This window comes from Anastrepha ludens, chromosome 3, assembly GCF_028408465.1.
Source record: "Anastrepha ludens isolate Willacy chromosome 3, idAnaLude1.1, whole genome shotgun sequence".
Classification (NCBI taxonomy): Eukaryota; Metazoa; Arthropoda; class Insecta; order Diptera; family Tephritidae; genus Anastrepha; species Anastrepha ludens.
Genome location: NC_071499.1, coordinates 98,008,977 through 98,036,826, shown reverse-complemented (window position 1 = coordinate 98,036,826; position 27,850 = coordinate 98,008,977). Strand labels below are relative to the sequence as shown.

At 40.8% G+C, this 27,850-nt stretch overlaps 1 protein-coding gene across 5 annotated transcripts in view; it reads left to right on the top strand.

The window, feature by feature from the left end:
• LOC128858548 (GPI inositol-deacylase) overlaps window positions 1-27,850 on the top strand; it is an 85,594-nt gene that overhangs the window by 19,466 nt on the left and 38,278 nt on the right. For 4 of the 5 annotated variants that reach the window (XM_054094927.1, XM_054094925.1, XM_054094929.1 and 1 more), the window contains 5 exons: window positions 19,251-19,339; window positions 19,398-19,551; window positions 20,607-20,745; window positions 26,548-26,677; window positions 26,743-26,865. In XM_054094927.1, the coding sequence (XP_053950902.1) occupies window positions 19,251-19,339; window positions 19,398-19,551; window positions 20,607-20,745; window positions 26,548-26,677; window positions 26,743-26,865 (635 nt within the window). The remainder of the gene's footprint in view (window positions 1-19,250; window positions 19,340-19,397; window positions 19,552-20,606; window positions 20,746-26,547; window positions 26,678-26,742; window positions 26,866-27,850) is intronic. The other variant, XM_054094926.1, reaches the window with a different exon arrangement.

Here is a 27,850-nt window from a genome sequence, read left to right as displayed (position 1 = left end):
AAAGCTCATACAGCTCATCGTTCCATCGTCTGCGATATTCGCCGTTGCCAACGTGCAAAGGTCCAAAAACCTTACGCAGAATCTTTCTCTCGAACACTCCAAGCGTCGCTTCATCGGATGTTGTCATCGTCCAAGCTTCTGCGCCATAAGTTAGGATGGGCATGATGAGAGTCTTGTAGAGTGTTAGTTTTGTTCGTCGAGAGAGGACTTTACTGCTCAGTTGCCTACTTAGTCCAAAGTAGCACTTGTTGGCAAGAGAGATTCTACGTTGGATTTCAAGGCTGACATTGTTATCGGTGTTAATGCTGGTTCCTAAATAAACGAAGTCTTTTACAACCTCGAAATTATAACTGTCTACAGTGACGTGGGTGCCGATACGCGAGTGCGCCGACTGTTTGTTTGAAGACAGGAGGTACTTCGTTTTGTCCTCGTTCACCACCAAACCCATTCGCTTTGCCTCTTTATCCAGTTTGGAGAGCGAGTCACCCTGTCTGAAACCTCGTTTGGTATCAAACGGCTCGGAGAGGTCCTTCCCAATTCTGACGGCGCTGCTGGTGTTGAGCAACGTCATCTTACATAGCCGTATTAGTTTTGCGGGGATACCAAATTCAGACATAGCGGCATACAGGTAACTCCTTTCCGTACTGTCGAATGCAGCTTTGAAGTCGACGAAAAGATGGTGTGTGTCGATTCTCCTTTCATGGGTCTTTTCCAAGATTTGGCGTATTGTGAATAATTGGTCGATGGTAGACTTTCCAGGTCTGAAGCCACACTGATAAGGTCCAATCAGTTGGTTTACGGTGGGCTTCAGCCTTTCACACAATACGTTCGCTAGAACCTTATAGGCGATATTTAGAAGACTAATCCCGCGGTAATTGGCACAAATTGCAGGATCGCCCTTCTTATGGATTGGGCAGAGCATACTTAAATTCCAATCGGCAGGCATGCTTTCATCCGACCATATTTTGCATAGGAGCTGATGCATGCACCTTACCAGCTCCTCGCCGCAATGTTTGAATAGCTCAGCCGGCAGTCCGTCGGCGCCCGCGGCTTTGTTGTTCTTTAGCCGCGTTATCGCTATTCTCACCTCGTCATGGCCGGGTAACGGAACGACAATTCCGTCGTCAACGATTGGGGTATCGGGATCTTCACATTCTCTATGACATGCGCAGCTGTCACCGTTTAACAGGTTCGAGAAGTGTTCCCTCCATAATTTAAGATTGCTCTGTACGTCAGTCACCAGATCGCCGTCTTTGTTCTTACAGGACAACGCCCCGGTCTTAAAGCCTTCTGTAAGCCGCCGAACTTTCTGGTAGAATTTTCGGGCGTTGTTCCTATTGGCCAGCATCTCAAGCTCCTCGCACTCACGTATTTCGGCCTCTCGTTTCTTCTGTCGGATAATACGTCTCTCTTCCTTTTTCAGCTCTCTGTAGCGATCCCACATGGCTCGCGTTGCGTCCGATCGCAGCGTGGCTCTATAGGCGACATCTTTTCTTTCGGCGGCAGCATGACATTCCTCGTCGTACCAATTGTTTTTTCGGGCTCGCCGGAATCCGATTTCTTCTTCGGCGGCGGTACGTAGGGAACGAGAAATGTTGCTCCATTGTTCGCGCATTCCGGTGTGTTGGGCAGTGCTCTCCGAGAGCAGGAGTGAGAGTCGAGTGGCGAATCTTCTGGCTGTCTGTTGTGATTGCAGCTTTTCGATGTCGAACATTCTTTGCGTAGGTAGATGTATGTTTTTTGCTGCACAGAGGCGTGTGCGCAGTTTGGCTGCAACAAGGTAATGATCCGAGTCGATGTTGGCTCCTCGGATCGTACGTACATCTAATACACTAGAAGCGTGTCTTCCATCTATCACAACATGATCGATCTGGTTTCGCGTTTTTCGATCAGGAGACAGCCAGGTAGCTTGGTGTATCTTTTTATGCTGGAATCTGGTGCTGCAGACTACCATGTTTCGGGCCCCGGCGAAGTCGATCAGCCTCTGTCCGTTACCGGATGTTTCGTTGTGCAGGCTGAATTTTCCGACTGTGGGACCAAAAATTCCCTCCTTGCCCACCCTGGCGTTGAAGTCGCCAAGCACGATTTTAATGTCGTGGCGGGGGCAGCGCTCATAGGAACGTTCCAAGCGCTCATAGAAAGAATCCTTGGTCGCATCGTCCTTCTCTTCCGTCGGGGCGTGGGCGCAAATTAGCGAGATGTTAAAAAATCGCGCTTTGATGCGGATTATTGCGAGACGCTCGTCCACCGGAGTGAACGACAGTACTTGGCGACGAAGTCTCTCTCCCACAACAAATCCGACACCGAATTTGCGCTCCTTTACATGGCAGCTGTAGTAGACGTCGCAAGGTCCTATGTTTTTCTTACCTTGCCCCGTCCATCGCATCTCTTGGATGGCAGTGATGTCAGCCTTTACTCTCACGAGGACATCAACCAGCCGGGCAGAGGCACCTTCCCCATTAAGGGACCGGACATTCCAGGTGCATGCCCTCAAATCGTATTCCTTATTTCGTTTGCAGGGGTCGTCATCAGTGTTGGAAGTTCTCATCCGAGGCTTTGTTGCTGTTTTCATTGGGGGGGCTTTTTAAGTGGCGGGTCCCAAACCCAGCGCACAACCAGCTATGCTGGGATGCTTCGCCTTCTCACTTTAGCTCACTCCCGGACGGGTGTTCGGAAGCTAACCAGAGGATACGTGGGCTAATCCCGGACGTTGTGAGCTGCTTGGACCATATGTAGAAGAATCGTCCTGGCCACTCCCAAGTGAATGGCGATCAGTAACTTTCCCCACTTGCGTGGACTTCTACACATGGAACCATCCTTGTGAATTTACTGCAATACTAAAAACTCCGCAAAATTCGGACCGAAGCAATTTGCGGCGCCCAGTTGTTACAATAAATCTATTTAATTGATTTTCAAATATCTAAACCAACCAGCATATCCGCTTCTTCAGGAAATTTTGGTATTTGTACAAATGGTATTTGTCTTGCTTTGAAAAATGTTGGCACAGCCGTAGACTTCATGCTAATACTTGCTTTAGAATCTTTAATTACACTTACATTCGTACTGTTAAAAATGTCTTCATATTTCTTGCAAAGTTCTTTAATTTGAAAACCGAATTCTCTGAACAGATCAAGACCAAAGAGTTGTTCTAGTTATCTACATCTGCTACTATTATTAAAATGCTCTTTTACTTACTTCCACATCTTGCTTTGGTGCGCAATTTACCTAACATGGGAATTTGTTTCTATGCAAAGGCATATAGAGTTTTTGAACATTGTATTTATTTCAGCCGTTTAAGTAAATTTTATATGCTTCTATTACAGAGACTATTGCGTCAGAATCTATTTGAAACTGTTTTGTTTGGTTATTAATTTCTAAATCTGTCATTTCTTTATTTACCACAACCTGGGCACGACATAAGTTTCATTTGTTTTGTTTTCTGTTCTTGCTCTCCTTCCTTACTTTGCTATTGCTATTTATTTCTTTGCTTCCAACCTTTCTCTGTGTTCATTGAGCTTATAGTGTACGAACTATGATTTGGTCACATATTGCGTCTATGCAATTGGCTAAACAATTTGCGGTGTCACAATTTTGAAATTGAAGTTTGAATTGGTTGAGCCAAGAATCACCAAGAGGGTTGGTGGGTCCTAAAACACTCAGTCCATTGTATTTAGAGCTCTGGAAAGAGAATAGATAGTCAAGGGGGAGGGGCGAAGAGTATCAGAGAAAGAGATAGGAAAGAATAGAGACAGAGGTGAGAATTTTCCAGATTCTTTGGTAAATCTGTAAATATCTTCCAGTTTTAGAGAACGAATATTACTCATTCTCACGACATCAGAACTCAAAACTCGTAGCTTTGCTCTAGCAAAGGCAGGATACCCACAGAGAAAGTGCCCAGTGCTATCCGCTTCCTCCAAAGAAGACAAGCACATTGGGTCCTCAATGATTCCATTGGTGGTCATATGCTGTCCCCATGGGTTGTGTTCTGTAATAATACCGACCCTCAACCGAACGTCTTTCCTTCCAAGTTTTAGTAGATGGTTGGTTGGTTGGTTAGAGTGGTGATTCAACCAGAATCCAACTAGCGCTTCCGCACCATTTTGTTGCTACATCCTCGTTACCAACGTATTTAACAGTTATTTACAGCAAGACTGTATCCAGTCTGTGCGGTTTAGGAACCTTATTAGGATGTTGTCGTCTAAGCCAGACAGTTGCTCGAGACTCTCGATCAGCGGTTGGCCCAGGGTTAACATTCTGTCCTTCCATAGGGCAGGGCATTCACAGAGGAAATGGAAGAATGTTTCCTTTTTTTCCGGTTGTTTACAACTAAGACAGTATGTGTTTTGAGGGATGCCCATTTTTGCGGCTTGTTCTCCGATAGGCCAGAAGCCAGTTATGACTGCCGTTAGCCTACAGGCGTCCCGTCGTTTCATGTTTATCAATGTCGACGATTGCTTGAGGTTGTAGATGGGCCATAAAGTCCTGCTAATTTTGCATTTCGTTTGGTGTCTCCATCTACAATCTGCGATTCGAAGGTATTTTAGGGAAATTGCATTCTTGACTGCACCTACTGGTATGAATACCGGTACTGCAAGAACGTTATTCATGACAGATCCCCCTCTTGTCAGGTCATCGGCGTTTTCGTTATCCTCAATGTTCTGGTGCCCCGGGACCAAAATTAAGGCTACTTTATGGTTTTCACTCAAGCTGGTAAGCCCATTCCGACTTTGTTCCGCCCCTTTAGAGGTTGTTGTAGCCGAACCCAGTGCCTGGATTGCAGTTTGGCTATCCGAAAGAATAGCGATATTGTCCTTAAAAGAGAAATATGTGATTAGTAGCTTACAAGCTTCCCCAAATGCCAGTACTCTCGCCTGGAAGACACTGCTGGTATTAGGGAGACGCACAGATTTTTCAATTCCAAGTCTTTGAGAATATATACAAGCTCCAACACCATAATCCATTTTACTGCCATCTGTATAGACTGTAGGGTCGAAGTTGTTTAGAGAGAATCGCTTATTCCATACTTCCTTAGATGAGAAGAGAGTGGCAAAATTCCTATTGAAAGTTACCGTCGGAACGATGTAGTTAGTCCTCACCCAGGTTAGCTGAGTTTGTCGCAATAATAGACTGGCATGACCATACGTTTTTTCTTTCCAGCGACCCGCTCATTTAACCTAAATACACTCATGGTTGCAGTCTTCTTTATATGTAGGTCTATTGGAATAACGTGTGTCAGTACATTGAGTGCCTCCCTATGACATGCTCTGATTGCACCGACCGTTATTGCACAGGCTGATCTTTGTATTCTGCCAAGTAATTTGGTATTGTAATCTCTGGCTAGAGCTTTCCACTAAACTGCCGAACCATACGATAAAATTGGTGGTTAACGACCATAATGTATACTTAGGTTGAAGACCCCATCTTCTTCCAAATATACGTTTATAGGCATATAAAGCAATTTCTGCTTTCCTAACCCGTTCTTCGACGTTTTATTTCCAGCTAAGTTTGGAGTGCAGAATTACCCCTAAGTATTTAGCACTGGGTGAAAGTGAAAGAGTTTGTCCGTTGATATTTGACAGGGTAAAAGTTGGTACCTTATATCTGGTGGTAAAAAGCTTAAGTTCTGTTTTACGCGAGTTTAAACTTAGGCCACATCCTGTGGCCCAAGGGTTAAGCCCGCCTAACGCCCTTTGGATGATCCCACTGATCATCTTAGGACACAGTCCTGACACCATTAGCACCACATCATCAGCGTAAGCCACCGCTTTTACCCCACTTGCATTATTAAGATTTTGCTGATCGCACATAGACAGAGAAGCGGAGATAATACTGCCCCCTGTGGATCTTCGTGCTTATGTTGATATTACCCATATTAGATTTGATGATCCCGATATCTAGCATACAGATGACTCAATTACTAATGCAATTGTCCACCTCTAAGTCTATCAACGCCTGTTGGAGGGCATCTGTACTAACATTGTTAAAGGCGCCTTCTATATCCAAGAATGCCGCCAAGGTATGATGTTTGTTCTCTAGAGAGCCCTCTATTCTTCGGATAACCTCGTGAAGCGCTGTCTCTGTGGATTTGCCTTTAAGGTAAGTATGTTGTGCAGTTGATATACCAGAACCCTCCAAAGAGCTTCTGAGGTGTATATCCAAAAGTCTTTTAAAGGTTTTTAAAAGGAAAGACTGATTGGCCTGAAGTCCTTCGCTGACTCATATGCCCTCCTTCTTACTTTTGGTATGAAGACGACCTTGACTAGTTTTCAACTATATTATCTGGAATATGGCCTAAGTTTAAAGACGCTTTACAAGTTTTCTCTAGTCGTGGTAGCATACAGTCCAAGGTTTCCTCTCAGTTCTAGCAATTCTTCTGCCGTTGCAGTCCAAGTATCACAGTCCATCAGCTTTCTTAACCCAAGACGCCATTGAATGGTCTTTGGAAAGAACACGGCTGAGTCTAGCAGAATCCCTGGTGGATTCGATTGACGAACAAAATTCCCTCCAGCTCTTTTGGCGGCCATAATTGCCTTATTGTACTGTCGCCGACTTTCTCTTTACAACTCCCAATTTCCCGTCGATTACCTGAGGTTGATATAGATTTTTCCCTTAGTTTTAAGAGCCCACTGCTCCACCAAGGAGGGTGAGTTTTTTTACTAAATTTTATGGGCAGGACGTTTTGTAGGTCCTACTAAATGCCTTTTCCTGTGATATAACCTTGAATTTGAATTTGAATTTGAAGAGGTCGAGCCAAGGAGCACCAGGAGATTTGGTGGCTCCTAAAACACTCAGGCTAAAAAGCCCATTGTATTTAAAGCTCTGGAAAGGGGGTAGATAGTTAAGGAGGGAGGGAGAAAAGTATCAGAGAAAGAGATAGGAAAGAATAGAGACAGAGATAGAGATAGTTAGTCCTGTGAGAATTTTCCAGATTCTTTGGCGAATCTGTAAATATCCTCCAGTTTTAGAGAACGAATATTACTCATTCCCATGACATCGGAACCCAATACCCGTAGTCGCGCTCTAGCAAAGGCAGGACACTCACAGAGAAAGTGCTCAGTGCTATCCGCCTCCTCCAAGCAGGACAGGCATACCGGGTCCTCGATGATTCCAATGGTGGTCATATGCTGACCCCATGGGTTGTGTCCTGTAATGATGCCGACCATCAACCGAATGTCTTTCCTTCTAAGTTTTAGTAGAAAGTTTGACAGTTTTCTGTTCGGACTTGTCACAAAACACTTTGCAGTTCTGCAGCGTTCTAGACCGGACCATCGCTCTTTATGTAGATTGCCTACATAATCGTTGATCCAGTTCTTGATTCCTGCGGGACTGATTCCGATTATTGGCTCTGGCCCCTGTGGGGGCACCGCTGATCCACGGTTGGCCAATTCGTCGGCAATTTCGTTTCCTTGAACACCGGAGTGTCCCGGAACCCATATAAGTACAAGCCTGTTTTGTCTTGCGACAGAATTAAGCTTCTTCTTACATTCTTGAACAATCTTCGAGGTTTGCTTCGCGTTCTCCAGGGCCTTCAATGCAGCCTGACTGTCACTGAAGACTCCAATCTGTTTCCCGCTCCATCTCCTCTCGATTATCCATTCGGCTACTTTTAGGATGGCAAAAACTTCTGTTTGAAAAACAGTTGCCATTCCCCCCATAGCATAGTGATACTTATTACTATCATTTAAGTACCATCCGGCTCCAGACCCTATTTCAGTCTTGGACCCATCGGTAAAGAAAATATCCGTCAAACCTCCCTGCATGCATTCTGGATTGCTCCATTGCTCACGCAATGGAAATATGACATCAAATTTCCTTCCGAACGAAACTGTGGGTATCAGGTCATCTTTAGGTGCCAAGAACAGTGGATACTGCTCCGACAGCAACTTAAAGATTTCTCTGTGTCCCGAAGTTCCATCTTCGTGCCAGAAACCATATTTATGGAGTCTACACATTGCTTTTATTGCTTCCTGTTGTATCTTAAGATCCAGGGGGAGCAGATTAAGCATAGCATTTAGGGCATCACCAGAGGTTGTACTCATGGCACCCGTGATGCATAAACATACACTTCTTTGCAGCCTGTATAGTTCCCGGATTGTGGACTTAACCATGCTCCGTCGCCACCAGACCACAGAAGCGTAAGTGATGATTGGTCTGATAAGTGCCGTGTATATCCATAGGACCACAGCAGGTTTCAGACCCCAAGTTTTGCCAAAGGCTCTACGGCATTGCTGAAAAATCTTCAATGCACGATTCACCTTCAGTGAAACGTGTGTCTCCCAGGACAGCTTCTTATCCAAGATTACTCCTAGATATTTAACTTCGTTGGAAAGACCAAGTGTCACACCTTTCAGTGTTGGAAGACTGAGTCCATCCAATTTCCGTTTTCTCGTAAACAAGACTATGGTTGTTTTGTTCGGATTAACGGAAAGACCTTGTCTCATGCACCAATCATCGATTTTGTCAAGGATACTCTGCACTTTCGTGCAAAGCCTCCTTAAAGATTTATCCGATGTTAGCGCACAGACGTCGTCCGCATATGCTTGGACGTGAAAGCCGAGTTCCTGCATCTCCGCTAATAGGGAGTCTACGACGAAGCACCACAGCAGCGGAGAAAGAACACCCCCTTGGGGACATCCTTGCTTGGCCCTGACTGTGATTTGCTCGTCGTCGCTTCCACCAGCGGTTAACAGCCTCTCAGAGAGCATGGAGTATATCCATTTTATAATGGCTTGATTAACTCCGTGTCGTTCGGCAGAAGAACATATCGAGCCGAAAGTGGCATTATCAAAAGCCCCCTCAATGTCCACGAACACGCCCATTGTGTATTCGTCAGCTTCCAGCCCAGCTTCAATCTTGCTAACAAGATCGTGTAAGGCTGATTCACATGATTTTCCACTCTGGTAAGCGTGTTGATTTCTACTGAGTGGACTTCTCGGCAATACCCCCACTCGAATATGTTTCTCCACCACTCGTTCCAGACTTTTCAACATGAACGATGTCAAACTGATTGGTCTGAAACTTTTTGCTAGGGAATAGTCATCTTTTCCTGGTTTTGGAATAAATACTACTCTTACGCGTCGCCATTGGGATGGTATATAACCAAATGCAAGACAGGCTGTGAAGATCCTTTTCAGGGCCTCAATCAGCCTGTCTCCTCCTTTTTTAAGCATTACTGGATATATTCCGTCAGGTCCAGGGGACTTAAAGTTGTCAAAGGAAGATAAGGAAAACCTTATCGATTCCCTTGTCACTATCCGACTAGCAATATACCAGCTGTACCTAGAGGTTCCACCGTTGCCACCGTCATTGTTCATGCCACTCTCAGCTTCAGAGAGAGTTCTACTACCCGGAAAATGGGTTTCGAGTAGAGCATTAAACGTTTCCGATTTGGAAATGGTGTATGAACCATCAGGTTTTCGAATGGAATCCAGCCTTACTGAGCGGTCTAAATGAAGGACCTTACAAAGTCTCGCTGTTTCCCTCATTTCTTCGACGTTACTGCAGAAATTTCTATAGGATTCAAGTTTGGCTTGCCGTACTTTTTTCTTATATTCTCTCTGTGTAAGTCGATGATTGGCCCAGTCCTCTTCTGTTTTGGTCTTCAAGGCCTTATTAAGAAGTTTCCTGGACCGTACACGAAGCTTCGACAGTTCAGGGTTCCACCAAGGAACCGCTTTCCCCTGTCTGCTTTGCCTGAGTGGACACAGTTCCTCAAAGCAGTTGATTAAAGTACCTTCTAATTTCTTAGTAGCATCTTCAATCATTTCTGCTGATTTGAGTTTTTTCAGGTTTGGTAATCGCTCTGTTACAAGCTCACCATACCTGTCCCAGTCCACATTTCGAGGATTCCTACCGGAAGGTATTGATATTGTGTCAATTCCCAGTCGGAATTCGATAAGACGATGATCAGAGAGAGAGTCCTCTTCCAAAACTCGCCATCGGTTGATTTGATTTCCAACTGACCTATTGGTAAGTGTTAAATCAATCACCTCTTGTCTCCTTCTGGTCACAAAAGTTGGTTTGTTACCAGTGTTTTGGATGACCAAATCGGATGACAGGATAAAATCCAGTAACTTGAGACCTCTGGGGTTGCATTTGCTGCTTCCCCACACAATGTTCTGTGAATTTGCGTCACAGCCCACTATTAGCCCCAGATTATTGGATTCTGCGTACTTGACCACTTCTCTTAGCTCCCTCGAAGGAGGTGGCTGTACAGAGTCATAGGGTAGGTAGGCCGAAACTATGATAGCTTCGACACTGTTCCCACTTTTCCAGTACTTTATTTTTGCAGCAACGATATCTCCAGAGCATAGCTCTTTTAACATCGTGTGTTCGATCAACCTCGGCATGATAATACATGCTCGCGGTCTCACATTCCCTTCACAATGAAGTATTTGTCCCCACGACATAGCACTTAGACCACAGATACGCTTGTGACATACCCATGGTTCTTGTATAAGTATTATGTGTGGGTTTGTTTGCATAACCTTACTCTCAATTCTTTCTGTGAGAGGTATTTGGTGAATAGGAATTTCTCTATCCTCTTGTTTACTGCATTTTTGAACCTCTTCCAGTTGGTTGGTTGGGTTACATGGGTTTCGTCGGGTAAAAAAGGCTAATTTAATATTTTATTTTATTATTTATTAATTAAATTTATGTAATTATTTATTTAATTCAAACTTTTCTATCTTATAGATACATATTTAAAGAATAATTTCCAAAAAAAAATTAAAACTCCTCCATTGTGACGTCATTTTCGGTGACCCCTCGAAAAAAAGATGCGTCCGCGTTGTCAGCATAACTTCTGACAGGATCATCGAAAATGAAAAAACAAAAATAAGTGTTTTAGTTAAGACCATAAACTAGTGCTTGATCGAAGGAAAGAAAAAAAAACGAAAAATTGGTATTTTGGCAGACATTTTTCCAAAAAATGAAAATTTCGGTCAAATTTGCTTGACATTTTGTTTTTTTTTTTTAAATAGTTGTAATTGAAAAACAAATCCTTCGTCGAAGCACGAGTAAAATTGTATCCCGAACACCTGTGTAAAATTTCATCAAGATCGGTTGAGTAGTTTTCCAGAACATTTGACAACCGACTTTGAAAACACGGTTCCGAGAAAAACGCCTGAGCTTCGTTTCCCGTTTAAAAAAAACATAGCGAGCAACAACTATGTGCCGTTGTGACTGAAAAGGTTCCGATAATTTGGAAATTAGTTGTATGTATGTCGGCGATTGCAGATTTGCAACACCAAACAAATTCTTTAATAACTCAAACCATTCCGTACCAAGGTAGGTGGGTAGGTAGGGTGGTTGTCATAAAGACACACTTAGACCTTTCGCAGGTCCATTGTGATACTACTGGAGCTTATCCTTACCCTACGTGTTCCTTTTCAAACCATCCAGTAGCTTTAATAAACGAGCAGAGCTTCGTTAGTTTTGGATGGGCTATGTCCGCTACATCGGTTAAAAATGCAGTATCAAGAGTGCGCAGCCTTCTCATAGCTAAGCCTTCACACTCACATAAAAGGTGTTTGACTGTTTCCTTTTCTTTTGTATTAAGACAGCTTCTACAGAAATCGAAGTACGGGAGTCCTAACCTTCTAGCGTGGCTGCCTATTAAACAATGACCAGTTAATACACCTATCATTTTTCTTATAGCTTCTCTGTTAAATTTTAGTAAGATCTTCGATCGACAGCTGTTCCAGTTCGGCCATGTCTGTCTGCTTAGTTCACATGTCGTGAGGTTTTGCCAGCTTGTATTTACGTTTTTGAAGGTTGCCCTGTCTATAAGTAATTTACAAGTGGCTATAGGCAGGGGTATCAGCGCCTTATCCGGTTTGAGATCGAGCGTTGTACCGGTTGGTGCAAGTTCTTTCGCCTTGCAGTTTCCTGCTATATTCCTGTGGCCTGGCACCCAGATAAGGTGCACTTTGTAGCACTTAGATACGTCATTTAGTAGTTTAAAACATTCTAGAACTGTTTTTGACGAGTGCGTTTTTGATTCAAACGCTTTTATTGCCGCTTGACTGTCCGAGTATTTGTGGATAATACTCTCGTTTTTATTACCGTAAGTCCCTCTTTTATGGCAGTGACTTCCGCCTGAAATACACTGCAATGATCAGGTAGGCGAAATGATTGGCATATTTCGAGTTTATCGGAGTAAACCCCTCCACCTACTTTGTTGTCCAGTTTTGAGCCATCTGTTTAGATGTTTAAATCATTTTTCTTAACAATACGCCCGTTGTCTCATTCCTCTTTGGAAGGAAATACTGTGACAAAGGATTTATTTAAATTGATGTCCTCGGTCTTACAGAATTCCGTTGTGCCAGGAATGCAGGGGAATTTTTTTAAAATTAAAGAGTGTCCTCTTTGGTTCGTACTGAGTAGGCCGATTTCTCTTAGTCTTGCTTACCAAATTGCTCTATTGGTAAAAGGTTAAGCATAATATTTAGTGCATCTGTGGGTGCGGTCCTAAGGACCCCGAAGATGCAAAGACTGGCCATTCTTTGTACATGTACCATGTACATAATCAAGATGCATGTTAATTTATATGTTTTCGGGGTCGCTGATTACGAATTTGATCTTAAAATTTTGAAAATCCACCCTCTTCCACCCCTATTGGCCACCCCCTCACGTGAAATAGCGTATATTCAAGAACATAATCAAGATGCATGTAAATTTATATGTTTTCGGGGTCGCGAGGTAGCAAGTGGTAACAGCTGAATCTTGTTTTATTCAGTAACCATTACTTTTTTGAGTAACCTTTAATAGGTTTCAAAGCAGCATATGACGGCGTTGTATTACTATACAGTTTGAAAACTCAAATTTTATAAAAAAAATTGCAAAAAATGTATCTACGTATTGCTGCAGCTAAAAATTTTGTGTTGAGGTATTGATATGTACTAAAGATTTCTCGTATTTTACTAACCTTCTGAAGATGATTCCATTTGGTTTTGTTCAATTTACTACATTACAAAATCTTTCAAATGTGTACAACTTTCACTATTCATCGACAGTAATACGATGCTCAAACGAAGGCCACGTTGTGACTGAAAATACAGAGGATACTTAGGGTACAGGACGTTGCTATGAACGGTTTTCACTACTCAAGGCATTACTGTAGCCAACCCAAAGACAAAAAAAACTCTATCTAGAAACTTTTTTTTTCGACTTTTGGCCAGCTTTTTGGGAATCGGCCGCACTGTGCACCAGGGCGGCCTTCTCTTCCCCTTATACTTAATTATAGGGCAGGCCTTATTTAGCGCAGCTCTACAAACCTCCGTAAGGATTTGTACGTGTTCGTTCAGCGATTCTCTATCTTCAATAGTGATATTTCGGGAATTAGGAAGTCTTTCCTTAAGTTCCCGTTTATATATGTGCCAATTGGTATTTTTCAAGTTCCTGCTGGCAGGCGGGGCCCGTGAGCTGTTTCCCCCAAATTTTATTTCTATATATGGATGATCGGAGTAAGAGTTTTCGTTCTGAACCCTCCACTGCGTCATCTTTCCGTAGAGGGTGTGACATGCTAGCGTAATATAAAGAACTTCTTGTCTATTGCGCGTAATAAATGTGGGTTCGTTGCCTTTGTTACACACTAAAAGCTTACTACATATAATATAATTAAAGAGAGACTTACCACGTTCGTTTGTATCCGAGCTCCCCCATACGGTATGGTGGGCATTGGCGTCACCTCCTAGAACTAGTTCGCGGTTGTGTGCTTTGCAATCTTCCACAAGATTTCTTATCAGCGGCGACGGCAGTGGACCTGTGTCGTCTCCGGCAAAATAAAACGAGGTTAGCCAGATATCGCTTCCGCTCACTTCCCAGCTAACCGTCGTAGTATCTGCGTTACTGCAATTTTGAATCATAAATATATTAAGATGTGTTTTCGCAATTATGCATGCTCTTTTAGTACCTTCACAATTGGTCTTATATACCTTGTAACCTGATGTCCTCAAGCCGCAGATTTCGAAATTCCGTACGATGTTCTGCCAGACGATCAGGAGGGCAAGGCAGGCTTCCTTAGAGTGGTGTAGGTTTATCTGAAGAAGATGCATCAGCTGTTAGCGTTATGTCTGGGTCTTCTTTATTTTCGCATAAAAGTTCCCTTTCGGAATACTTACGCTGTTGTACAGAATACTTACTCTCCCGTTCGAAGTACAACCTCCCTAAGCCCATTTCTGAGCATGAAGAGGCGTATTCTTTTTCGGTGGGATGGTCGTCTTGCATTGGCTCTGTTTCGCTCATGGGGTCTAATTCGCTCATAGGCTTTGTGCTTTCCTTCGTGGTGAGGAACTCTATTGCTTCCGTATCAGTTTTGTAGATGTGAAGCTTTACTTTTACAAAACCGTATCTCAATTGCCCATCGCATTTCGGTAACGGTTCAATTGAGTTTTCAGTCAAGAGCAGGAGAGCCTGCATGGTGGCGCGCTTCTGTTCTTTCGATTCTTCCACGCTGTTCTTGTTGCTTATTGTTTTTACATATCTCCACTCCTGCGTTGGGATGTCCGGATTGCAGACCCGAATGAGTTTCATTATCTCTACCGGGTCTTCGAGAGTTGAAGGTAACCAGACCCTTGCTCGCGGCCTGGACGTAATATCCATCCTGTCCACGACCACTAGCTTGGCATTTGGGTACACTTCGCCGACTTTGGAGATGGCCTCTTTGTACAGCTGAACCGATTTCTCATCGTCACACGCTATTATTTTTATCTGGCCTTGGTGCCAGCCTAAATCTTCGCACCAGGCGGGGAGCCGGGGTTCTCCAGAATAAGCTTCAGTGCCACTTTCGTTAGCTCGGCCTCGATCCATTTCCATTGGGCCTTGGGGATCATACCTTCAGAAGGGTTCTCGTCTAGAACTCCTATAATAATGCGGTCTTTTGCAACCTCCGCACATGATTTTCTGGGCGTCACGCCAATTATTTTATGCCTTTTTGTGTTTGGCTTATTTTCTTCCAAGGACCGTTGTCGTTTTGCAGCAGATTGTACAGGTTTAAAGTCGAAGTTGAAATCAGGAATGATATCGTTTTCACTCTTCCAATCGCTTCTTTCAACTCCTGTGACATTTCACTTTCCTTTGGGTGAGTTTCGTACACTTTCCTTAGGAACCTAGCTGAGTTTCTGCGATCCTGGTAGCTCGCTTTCGCTGGGTCTACCACCCTCACAAGCGGCCATCCTTCAGTACCGGAGCTAGCAGTAGCAGTGCTGTTTTGCCGTTTTTGCGGGCTGAATCGCAGTTGACTGCCGGGCTAGTGCACCTCTACTTGTACTTGGACCTGTGTCCAATACTGATTGTGTAGCTACTGGCCTCGCTTTCGCTGTGGCTGTCGCTATTTGCTTAGATCGACTTATTAAGCCTATAGATGCTGTTTGTTTTGAGTTCGGTGCGACCGTTGCTCGTATTGCGGAACTGGTTGTTCCTATCGGTCTGTTAGAAGGAGGACCGATCTACTTTTTTTGTTTATTTTAGAATTAGGACTTTGCATTTTTGGACCCACTAGTGTCGGAGAAAGGATGTCCGCCCGTGCATAGCTCCGAACTACACGGGTAAGGCTAGTTATTACGGAGGGCGCCAGTTATCCGTAAGCTCCGTTCGGTACTTGGTTATTTATTAGAGGGGCCCCAAGCCTGACAGGTTCTCGGCACGGGTCGCATCACACCTTAATCCATCCCTTCAACCCCGACCACGTTAGAAGTACTTTGAGTAGTGCTGTACTATTGAGGAGTATCGAACCCTGCCCATAGTACCCTTTACTTAGCTAATTACCCTCCTGAAAATAGGAAAACTGTGGTACTTATTACCAGCCGGCACCCTCTGGGAGGGCTCAGCCAATCCACGATAGAAAAAACTTCTTCTGTTTATCTGGATTGCTTACCGAATATGCTATGAAATGCTGGATTTGTAAGGTGAACGCAGGATTTATGGGCTATGTGTATATGTATGCTATTTTCTTTGTTTTCTTTTTTTTTATATTACTTTCTAGATACAAAACCAATTCTTACGCTACCTTGTGGTTGCATAGTGGATATTCGAGGTTTGTTAAAAAATAAGGTGAATTTTCAAATTCGCGGGCTACGTACATACATTCGACTTCCGATCATTATAATTTTTTTGTTGGTACCTTCATCTCGAAAATATGTTTACAGTTTTAGCAATATAACATCCATAAATGGAGATAGGTATGTTTGTTTACACATAAATGCAATGGTATTAGAAATCGTATCAAAAAACCGTATATATGTATATAATTGGCGCTTACACCCTCTTTGGTGTTTGGCCGAGCATCTCCTCCTCCTATTTGTGGCGTGCGTCTTGATTTTGTTGAATAAATGGCAGTCGATTCATGAATGCCTAATTGCTGAGAACTTCGGGATATCGATGTTGCAACACTTTGTGCTACAGCAGCAATATTCTAAAACGTCCATCCTTGACAAATCAGTTTCTTGAATTTTATTCATTAAATTTTGATTTGTCGATTCATTCAGACGATTATTTCCACCAAAAAAATCATGAATTTTGCGATATTTTGTTCTTAAAGATCAACCAGTTTCATAATAAATTTCAATAATTTTAACACGTTTTTCTATCTTGTAAATTCTACTATCTAACAAATGTCAAAGATGAGATAGAAAACGGTACCGTTCAGGAGTTATTCACTAATGACATCTAGGTGCCACTTTTCAAAGACCCTGGTATATAACCATATGGCACATATGTATGGAGTACACTTTAGATATATGTTTATAATATTAATTTATCGTTCTGTTACTATTTCTTAGTAGTTAGCAGTCTCGAGAAATTTATGAGTCGATATTATTTCATTGTTTTTCGAGTTGTGTGCCAAACTTAAGGCATTGTGTGCTTTATCTTACGCTAGGAAACGCACATTGCAGTTATAAGTGTTGCATTACATAAGTGTGGTAAAAGCGCAAGCGAGATTTACGAATTGCTGAAGAAAGTTAATATTTCGAGACTGTTAGTTTACCGCACGATCAATCGTTTTTTCCAAACGTCTGAAGTGACAGACAGAAAAAGAAGTGGTCGTCTTCGCATGGTTCGAACCAGTGAAGCCATAAAAGCCGTCCGAGAAAGAATTCGCAGAAATTCTCTTAGAAAACAGAAAATCATGTCTAATAAGAGATGCTCTCCATATAAAAGCCTTCCGTCGTTCAACTGGTAATCTTTTAATCACGGTTGAAGAAGTTTTTAATAAGTAAAATAACCAAATCTGCTAAAATTTCTAAAGACGCACATATTTGCGCCAAGGATTAAGCGTGGCCACCATCCAATCTCCGTAATGGTTTGGTGGGGAGTGTCTGAAAAGGGGTTAAGACCGGAGCAAAACTGTACCAGGAGGATGTCCTAGAAGACAGTACTCTCTTCAATCTTCTATCTTCAAGCAATCTTCTAGCAAAATTCCGCTCCAGCCTATAAGACAAAAACCACCCAGTAGGGGCTGAAAAACAATATTCCTGGGTCCAGATCCGTAGAAGATTGGCCGTATGGAAGTCCAGATCTGACTCCATTGGCCTACAGTTGGTGGTCAGAGTTGGAGAACATGGCCTGTCGAAGATTTCACAGAAATTTGGAGAGTCTCAAACAAACTTTGCTTCAAGTAGGGACGTCAATATTCATGGAAACCTGCTTGTGTAAAAGCAAATGGTGATCATTTCCACTCGCGGACAATCTAGAGAAGCGGCGAGAGAACACCTCCTTGCGGAGTGCCTCTGCTCACCTGCCCCACTCTGCTGCGACCGTACTATCCCCAAGCATTTTAGTGAGCTCGGTTCCGACCCCTATTTTATCCAGAGACCTAGTGATTGCCTCCGGGAGGACATTGTTAAAAGACCTCTCAATGTCAAGGAAGGAGCCCACCGTGAACTCTTTCTGAGAGAGGGACAAGTCGATGTCTTTAACAATAATATGCAAGACTGACTCTAACGATCTGCCTTAACAATATATGTACATGTTGAGCGTACAATAAACGCTCCCGAGGAATTACACACCTTGGTGCAGATCAATCAGCCTCTCAAAGGCTTTTAGTAAGAACGATGAGAGGCTGATGAGCCTGAAATCCTTAGGGGATACATGTGAGATTTTACCTGCCTTTGGTGTGAAAGTAACTCTCGCAGTCCTCCAAGATCTGGGTATGTAGCTCCAGTCTATGCAGCTCACGTAGATAGGGAGAAGCCAACGACAAGATACTTCCGCAAATTTCTGCATTTGAGCAGGTATAAATCCATCGGGCCCAGGTGACTTAAAGGGCTTGAAAGAGTCAATCGCCCAAGTCAGGTGGCGCTATGGGCGTGGGAAATGTTTTGCCTACTGTCCCAGCTGAAATTGCTCGATTTTAGGTCGAGAAGCAACTTGAGCGACTCCTTGCTGTTCGTAGTTCAGCACCGCGCTCCAGACCTCCTCCACCAGAGCTACTACCACCCTATACGATTCGCACTACAAAATAATAAACAAAGGAATCACAGTTTAAACACAATTTCCATCAAACACGTAGTGGAAACAGTTGATAATTCTCTGAAACCCAAAACCTGCTTCGTCGAAACGTATTGAGACGCATGTTGGTTGTAGAGAAGAGAAGAAAGGCTTCATTTTTGTTAGAAATATCACGTGGAAAAGGTTTTACTTGATATTTATACATATCTACTTAGACTCTAAGTCTGCCGCCGTAGCCGAATGGGTTGGTGCACGACAACCATTCGGAATTCACAGAGAGAAAGAGGGTTCGAATCTCGGTGAAACACCAAAAATTAAGAAAAACATTTTTCTAATAGCGGTCGTCCATCGGCAGGCAATGGCAAACCTCCGAGTGTATTTCTGCCATGAAAAAGCTTCTCATAAAAATATCTTCCGTTCGGAGTCGGCTTGAAACTGTAGGTCCCTCCATTGTGGAACAACATCAAGACGCACACAACAAATATGAGGAGGAGCTCGGCCAAAGACCCCAAAAGGGTATACGCGCCAATTATATATATATATATATACCTAGACTCTAAATTGTAGAGCCAGGTAGCACCAGGAAAAAACAACTGTTGCGCAGTTACTGCACCAATCATGATTTGAATCTTGTTTCTTTTCTCTTGCCCTTCGCTTTATTATGTTTTTAGTAATGCTGATTTAGTTTTATTCTTCCTCTAATTTATAATGATGATTTATAATTGATACCAAATACATTATTGTTCCAGATATATTTCCATGATTTCATCAAGTTAATTTGTGTTTTTGTTTAATTTCAGAAGTTATATGTTGATGTACTTCACCTAGATCATGGCGACTTCTTGTTTGGATGTTCGGTAAAGTCAATAAGAAATGAAAACATGTTCTGGTAAACAGGTAGTGTTTTTCATATTTGTTTTATTAACTAGAGATTATGATTTTTTTAGTAAGGATGGAATTTCGCTTTCTCACCATTTTCAAACATTACCATCGCCTAAAAATCAACTGCGTTCTGTGGCAATACTTGATATTAACAATTTAAGAAAGACATATGCCAACTGGAGCCATATTGGTTTATTTGTCCATGCAACTCGGGCGCCGGTAAGAATTTTTATAATTGTGTTTATGAATTATGTACTATATATAACTCAAGTGTGTAGATGAAATCGGAAGTAAAATAAAGATCAGGTGTAAGTTACGATCACATGATCTAAAGGCGGTATTTTGCGTACTTTCAGCTACCAGAGATATATATATTAATAGCGTTAAAACCATTATGGTACATCACACTGGTATTAAGAATCCGTCGGAACTTCTTAACTTAAAATCTATATTTTTGTCCATCTTAATAAGTACTAATTTTGTCTGCTGAAGTTTCCTTAGCATAATTGTGAAAGTGTTGCATGGATCTCACGACGCAATTGGAGATCTTCGAATGCGGTAGGTGGTGATGGTAACGTGTTAATTGCTTGTCTTCCGTTTATGGGTAGCTATCGTCCTCTGACTGATGTGTCTGTTTCAAGTGCTATCGGCTAGCAACTTAAGGACATTGATACGGATCTGTACTTTAATTACGATTGCGGTTGTGTGTGATAAAAGAAGATCAAACTATTGAAATCAGCCCATAAAATTGTCGGGTTATTTATGATTAGTATTTTTTTGTTTTAATCACCTCGATTTTTAATTTAACGGACAGTCATTAATAAGGTTGAAGTGTGCAGGAAATTTGCGAGATACCTGTGTATTTTTAGCTAAATGACAAATTCTACAGAAAGGAAGCAATAATATTTATTTTTCTCTGTCACTCATTTTTTTCGATTTGGCTCATTTCCTCAAGTTGAAAATAGTACTGGGATTTACGCTTTTATCGCAGCTCCAACATAAACACCACACCAAAGTGTAAAGCTTAGAGCTCGGAGCTCAAAGATAAACGCACCCTATTTCTCGAGTCACTACAGTAGTTGCGGAGCTTATCTATTATTATTATTAATTTTTATACAAATTATTATTACAAATATTACACTTAATTTTTCTTTTTATTATTATTTTTATCATTAATGCGAAACTAACGAATGCGCTCACTTAGTAACTTGAACATTAACTTTTTAAATGCATTTTAATTTTAATTTTTCAATCACTTTCCTTATATATTGCAGACGTTTTACAGCATAGATATACATAATCCTAAGGAGAGGCAAATTTATCTTAAAGTACCCCGTTGGTCGACTCTTCAAAAAACGAGTTTGGTAAATGAAAGCGTCCAAGGCACATTATATTTCAAAATCTTTATACAAGGTAAATGTTTAAAATATAACTTTTTCGTAACAACAAACATTTCTGTGCACAAACCCGTATCCGGACTGCATATTGTGTTTTGTATTGCTTTCGTGGTCTCGAATACAACTTCTTCTGTGCTGCAAAAAGAATCACCTGAAATCGGTTATATTATACATACTTCAGATGCACTTACAATACGTTCACATATAAGTATATTATCTACTTTTTCGAACTTAAGGGGTTATACGCAGTTATGAAGCAAATAAAAGACGGGTTGTCAAGGATTTATCCTGAAGAAACTTCAGAATATTTTAATTTGACAATTTTTGGCGGTTATAAAAGCATCCTTCAAGAACGTAACAAAATTTTTTATTTTTGAAAATGTTGATTATAGAGCGCGCTGCAGGCGATTTCTGGAACCTCCTTTAAAAAAAGACGATTTACGGTGTACATCGTAACTCAGGATTGGATTATCTGAAATCAAAAAACCAAACAAATTTTGTTATTGTAATATATTAGATTATCTAGTAATTAATCGTTCGGCTAATCAAAATAGTGAATTTTCACAAAATGGCAGCTTTTAAAAGAAATGATTTCGATTTTTACGTTAAAATTTGGCCGTAAATTGATTATAAAATGGAAAATAAGTATCAGATTTACAAAAGGAACGATTAATTACTAGAAAATGTATCTTTAAAGATTGAGTTAAAACGGTTGACCGATCAAACAAGCCGTTTTCGAGATATCGTGTACACCGACTTGAAAAATGCCGTTTTGAAAAAAACACGTTTAAGGTTTCAATACCTACCTTAAAACGTGCCGAGGCATCTCTACATATTTAGGTATAACTCCGAAAGTATTGCTTAGATCTACTTCAAATTTCGTGCATATACTTTTGAATATATGTACATTACAAAAATGCAATAAAAAAATCGATTTTTTTGAAAGTCATAACTGCGTATAACCCCTTAACTCTCAATGCGTAATTACCCATCACCAGATTACCCATACAAAATTTCTCTGGCGAAATCTGAGATTATAAAATAATCCTAGATTATTACCATACTTTTATACATAAAACCCTGTGCTTTCTGTGTTATAGATAATTATTTTTACGAATGTAGAGAGAAATGTTAAAGTAAAAACTAAAAAGGATTGTCCGCATCCCACAAAATAGTTTTCCTACTCTTTGGATTTCCAACGGTTGAAAGACCGTTTTCACGTGTTCCAAGTATCAGATTTCCATGTTCCTCAAAGCTTGTTGCTTTATAATTGTAGTTTTTCGTCACTAAAAATTGTTAATACAGAACATATGATTTTGGTTATGCGATCATTTTCACATGCTTTGATAGAATATAATGTACATATATGGAAATACTGTACCCATAGATAATTATTTTTAAGTTCGCTGAAAATTGCATCATAAACTTCAGGAACAAACTTGGATATTGTATATGTAGCAATGGGAAAAGGCTGAAAAGCTTTTGTAGTTATCACCAGTAGCCAAATAGCGAAAAGTACGAGCTAAACGCTGACATTGCGAGGGATATATTCGAAACTGAATGTCTTGTCTTCATTTTATTTAATCGGAGGTTGAATTAGTTTTAAAGGTTTTTTTCGAAGATTTGGGGCTTTATTGTGAAAAAACGGTACAAAATATTTTATTCGAAGTATTGGCCATCGCTAGCTACAACTTTCGCCCATCTTTCGGGCAATTTCCGGATGCCGTTTCTCCAAAATTCTGGCCGCTGCTTGGCTATCCATGACTCAACCCATATTTTGGTAGCTTCGTACGAGGAGAACCGCTGGTCCGCCAAATCGAGACTCATATGCCGGAACAAATGATAATCGGAGGGAGCTATGTCTGGACTATACGGCGGGTGGGGTAACACTTCCCAGCCAAGCGTTCCAAGGTATTTTTTGACAGGTTGAGCAACATGCGGCCGAGCGTTGTCATGTTGAAAAATAACCTTGTCGTGCCTTTTTACCGTTTCCGGCCGTTTTTCTTTCAATGCCCGGCTTAAACGCATCAATTGCAGTCGGTAACGATCCCCCGTGATTGTTTCGCCCGGTTGGAGCAGCTCAAAATATACGACGCCGACCTGATCCCACCAAATGCAGAGCATGATTTTCTTGCCGTGAATATTCTGCTTGGCCGTCGACGTTGATGCGTGGCCGGGCAAACCCCATGATTTTTTGCGTTTTGGGTTATCGTAGTGGATCCAATTTTCGTCGCCAGTCACCACCCGATGCAAAAAACCCTTCCGATTTTGTCGCTCGATCAGCAATTCGCACGTAAAAAATCGCCGTTCGACGTCGCGCAGCTTCAACTCGTACGGGACCCAATGTCCTTGCTTTTGGATCATTCCCATCGCTTTTAGACGCTTGCAAACGGTTGATTTATCAACGCCCAATGATTCAGCAAGCTCTTCTTGGGTTTGGCACGAGTCCTCGTTTACCAATTCCCCCAATTCCGCGTCCTCGAACTTTTTGGGCTGGCCAAGACGCTCCTTGTCTTCGGTGTGAAAATCACCACTTTTGAATCGTCGAAACCAGTACTCACATGTTGAAATCGACGGAGTATGGTCTGGGTAGGCCTCCTGCAGCAATTCACGGGCTTGGGCTGTATTTTTTTTCAAATTGAAGCAGAAAAGCAAAGCTTCCCGCAAATTGCGTTTCGACGGCACGAAAGTTGACATACTCGGAGCACGAAAACACTGCGTTGTTTATACTTCAGCGAAATGACAGATACTGATAAACAAAGCCTAGGGATGAGGCTTTGTCATGAATATATATTCAGTATTGCCAACGCGATAAAGTGATAAATAAAGCCATCTGTGTGTCACCTTTAAAACTAATTCAACCTCCCAAACTAATTAATATCCAACAGTATAAGTAAGGTAACAATATATTTACATTTTAAATCCAAAACTTTTTTTCTAAGATGGATACATTTAAAGTATGAGAGAGAAAAACTTTAATTGAGAGGATACAAAATTTAAGCTAATGGAAAAGGAAGACAAGGGGCAGAAAATGCGAGTTATACAGGGTGGGCCAAATAAGACCTACTAATGTTAACACTTTATCGACCGGTTGTGGTTGAGGCTGCCACTCAGTAAGTACCGGCTAAGTCGCGCCCGAATTTATTCCCAGTACCGCCTAAATTTTCACTATGCATTGTGTTGTGCTTATTCCTTTTGTTTTAAAGTAATGGAATTTTTATGATATATATACTTTATTTTGTATTTGTTTTATACAATTTATTGCCTGTATAACTTACATTCATGAAATAAATTCAAGGTAACAGTAATAAAATTTTTTAATATCTATTTAGAGTGTGGTATCTCTCGTAACGGTCTCCCTTATGTAAGGGAATATTACAAAATTTACATACGAAACATGTTCGACTTCTTATCTTTTTCGATGCACATACTCTACATTGTTTTTGGGGGTTTTTGCATTTACCACTTGTCTCTATTCTTATCCGTTTGTGCTTCTTTATGCATGATAATCTTTCTGGATGATCTGATTTTGGTGCTCTTCTTGTAGGCTCTGAAGTATTTTGGTGGTTATTTGAGCATCTAAGCAAAACTCTTCATCTGCATTTTCTTTATCCATTAGAAACGGTAAAAAACTATTATAATTGATAAAAAATTGGAGAGGTCAGTACAAAGCTGCAAATAATTAACGATGATGGCGCTGCGAAGTTTTAAAAAGAGCAACCCACTGACAAAAACCGTCGATAACCAAAAGCCGATTAATAGGCTACCGGTCAATAAGCGCTGGCAATCGAAAAGTCGATAAATAGGCTACCGGTCGATTAAGTGTTAAGCACAAACAACTTTTTATTTTTTGACATATTTACAGGGTAGGCCATATAGCGTTTGCGTTTTGAACCACCTATATTTTTGAGAAGGGTAACACAAATGACATGCCAAATGTGTTCATAATTTACTTAAAGGTTTGACATTTACAAAATGCGACGCTATACGCTTGAACAAAATTGGAAAATATTGAAAACCTATTTCCAAAGTGGTGAGTCTTCTACTCAAACTCTGAGAAATTTGAAAAAAAATTCCAAAAAAAGATTTGCCAACAAGACAGTTTGTGGATCAATTTGTTAATCGTGTTCGTGAAAATGGATCGTTAATGGATAAGCACATTGCTGTTGTAGCCGAAAATGTGCGTGAACATCCAACAACCTCAACTCGTCATCGCTCTCAAGAATTGAACATTTCACGCACTTCTTTGAGGAGAATTTTGCATAAAGACCTCGGTATGAAGGCTTACAAAGTTCAATTGGTGCAAGAACTGAAGCCTAATGACCATCCAATGCGTTTTCGGTTCGTTCAATGGGCAGAAAATCGTTTGACCGAAGATGAACATTTTTACCAAAAAATCATCTTCTTCACATCGGTTTAAGCCCGTTGGACTATTTTTTGTGGGGAGCTGTTAAGGACAAATGCTATGCGAACCATCCAGAGACGATTGATGCTTTAAAACACGAAATCGAAGTTGCCATTCATGAAATTGGAGCCCAAACAATCGAAAATGTGCTTAAAAATTGGGTTGATCGAATGGCCTACTGTAAAGCCAATCGTGGCTGTCATTTGAACGATATTATTTTTCATTCATAAATGACAATGTTCAATCTTCAAAATAAAAACAAATATTGAAAAAATATTGATTATTTTTTTTTATAGGCTATTCCAAAAGCAAATTTTACATGGCCCACCCCATATTGTTCTCTTTTTGTAGGTTATAATTGAATTGTTGGAAATTTATTATGGAACCCTACAGTACAACACAACGCGTTAAAATTATCGAGTTTTTCTATTTTTGTCAAACGATTAGTTGTTTTAACGCAGCGTATATATCGGCAAATAATGTTTTGATGTCGGACGAAGCGCATTTCCATTTAAATGGTTATGTCAACAAACAAAACTGTAGATTGTGGGGCTCTGAAAATCCAAGGGCAACACACCAACATCAGTTGCACCCATCTAAATGTACTGTTTGGTGCGGTGTTATGGCCACTAGAGTTATCGGTCCATATTTCTTCGAAAATGAGGATGAAACTCCAGAATGGCGGAGCAGTATCCTAATTTATGGTTTCAACAAGATGGAGCAACTCCGCATACTGCTAGGCAAACTATTGGCCTGCTGCGCGAAATTTTTGGCGAACGTCTGATTTCCAAAAATTCAGATTTCCCTTGAACACCTCGATCGCCAGATTTGACTGCGCCCGACTTCTTTTTATGGGGATATTTAAAAGACGAAGTGTATCTTAATAAAGCAGAGACTATTAGACAGCTGAAGCAAAATATTCGAGACGAAATACTGAGCCTTATACCAGAAACATTATGTGGTGTAATGGAAAACGCGTTAAAAAGAGCCAATCTTTGTATCGAGAAAAATGGTGAAAATTTGTCTGATTTAATATTTCATACATAATTTCCATAAAATATATTCAATGTATAAAAACAAATAAACAAAATAAATGATTATTGCAAAAGTTATTTGTGTTGAACATTAGTAGGTCTTATTTGGCCCACCCTGTACTTATCAATAGATAAAATGTTTCTGAAGCTCATAATGCAATGTGTTTATAATATTTATCAATTTGTGTTGGAGACTGTTTCAAAGACGAATAGCGAAAACAAACAATTGGCGTTGAGATATTGATGATTTAAATTTAACAGAAAATATGAAGATTACGTTACTCAGAAAGCAAACAAGACTGACTTAAAAGTACATTTTTACTTCTTTATTTAGAAAATAACATTAAAAGTATAAATTTCTTATATTGCAATTGTATAGGTCTGGAAGAAACATATCCAACTATTGAATTGAGAGTAGAGCCATTAACTTGTATGGGTGATCTGAAACCCATTATCATTAAAATGTGCATACCCTGGGCCCCAGGATTTACTAAATATCAAACCCTTCTGTAAGTTATATACTATATAAGCATAATTGTTGCGGTAATTAATTTTAAGCGAATTTTTGAAACAGAGACCCATCAGCTGATTTCTTTTATGTAAATGTTCCTGTCTCCAGCCCGATTGGCTATAATTCATCAAGGAATCCGATTTCATTAGAAATATTTTTGGATTCATCCTGTCGATATCATATAAGGTACGTACAATTTTAACTTTAATTAAGATTGCGACTCTTTAATAAAAAAAATTATATGAAAAAAGGAATGAGCATGGTGAGCGGTATAGCTCAATTAATTAAAGCTTGTACACTGAATATGTGCACTAAGCGATATGGAATACTGAATAAAAATGTTGCCCTTTGTAATAAAATGATCGGATGTTAAATTTGTTTACGTTTCGGAATAAGGGAAGAAAACAAAAGTAAGAATAAGAATTTATTTCAGCCTTTATTGTAAAAATTTAGGAGGAAATAGGTTTAGGTATAAGGGACAAAACTAATATTAAACCTAAGTTTTTCTTCAAACTATAAACTAATATTTAATAGCTTGTATGCCCTCCGTTATTTATTGTAACAGATTGGTATGTCGTCGAGACATCGAATTCACGAGTGACTGAAGAACACTAAGACGATTTTTGCATGTTCCTATTGAATAGCTTTTTTTAAGGTGCAATAGGCTAATAAACTTGCGCCCGGCTTTTTTAAACTTTCTTGCCAATAATGTTCTAGAGGTTCTCTATTGGATTTAGGTCTGGACCAACTGCGGGCTACTCGAGAACAGGAATATTTTTCGACTTGGAAAAACTCCTTTGTCCACTTAGCGCTGTGGATTGGAGCATTGCTGCGTTCACCTTATGCGAAGTTAAACAAATTGGGGTATTGTCAATCGTTGTTGTTGTTGTTGTAGCAGCATAAACATTCCCTATACGTGTACAGGGAATGCTGCTGTAGTGATATTCCTTGGCCGGATATAAATTCGGGCCGTTCCGGTTACGACGTGGGAACGTGGCTAGCTAACCGTCTTATCTCTGTTACACCTGTTGCCAATTTTAGACTTCGGACCAGTCCTTTTAATTTTTGCATATCCATCAGGATTTTTCAAAAAGTTCTGGATGGTATTTTTATTTCAATTTTTACTTTACGCTATAGTTATAGCTGTAATACTAGCACGCTTCTCGGTGCA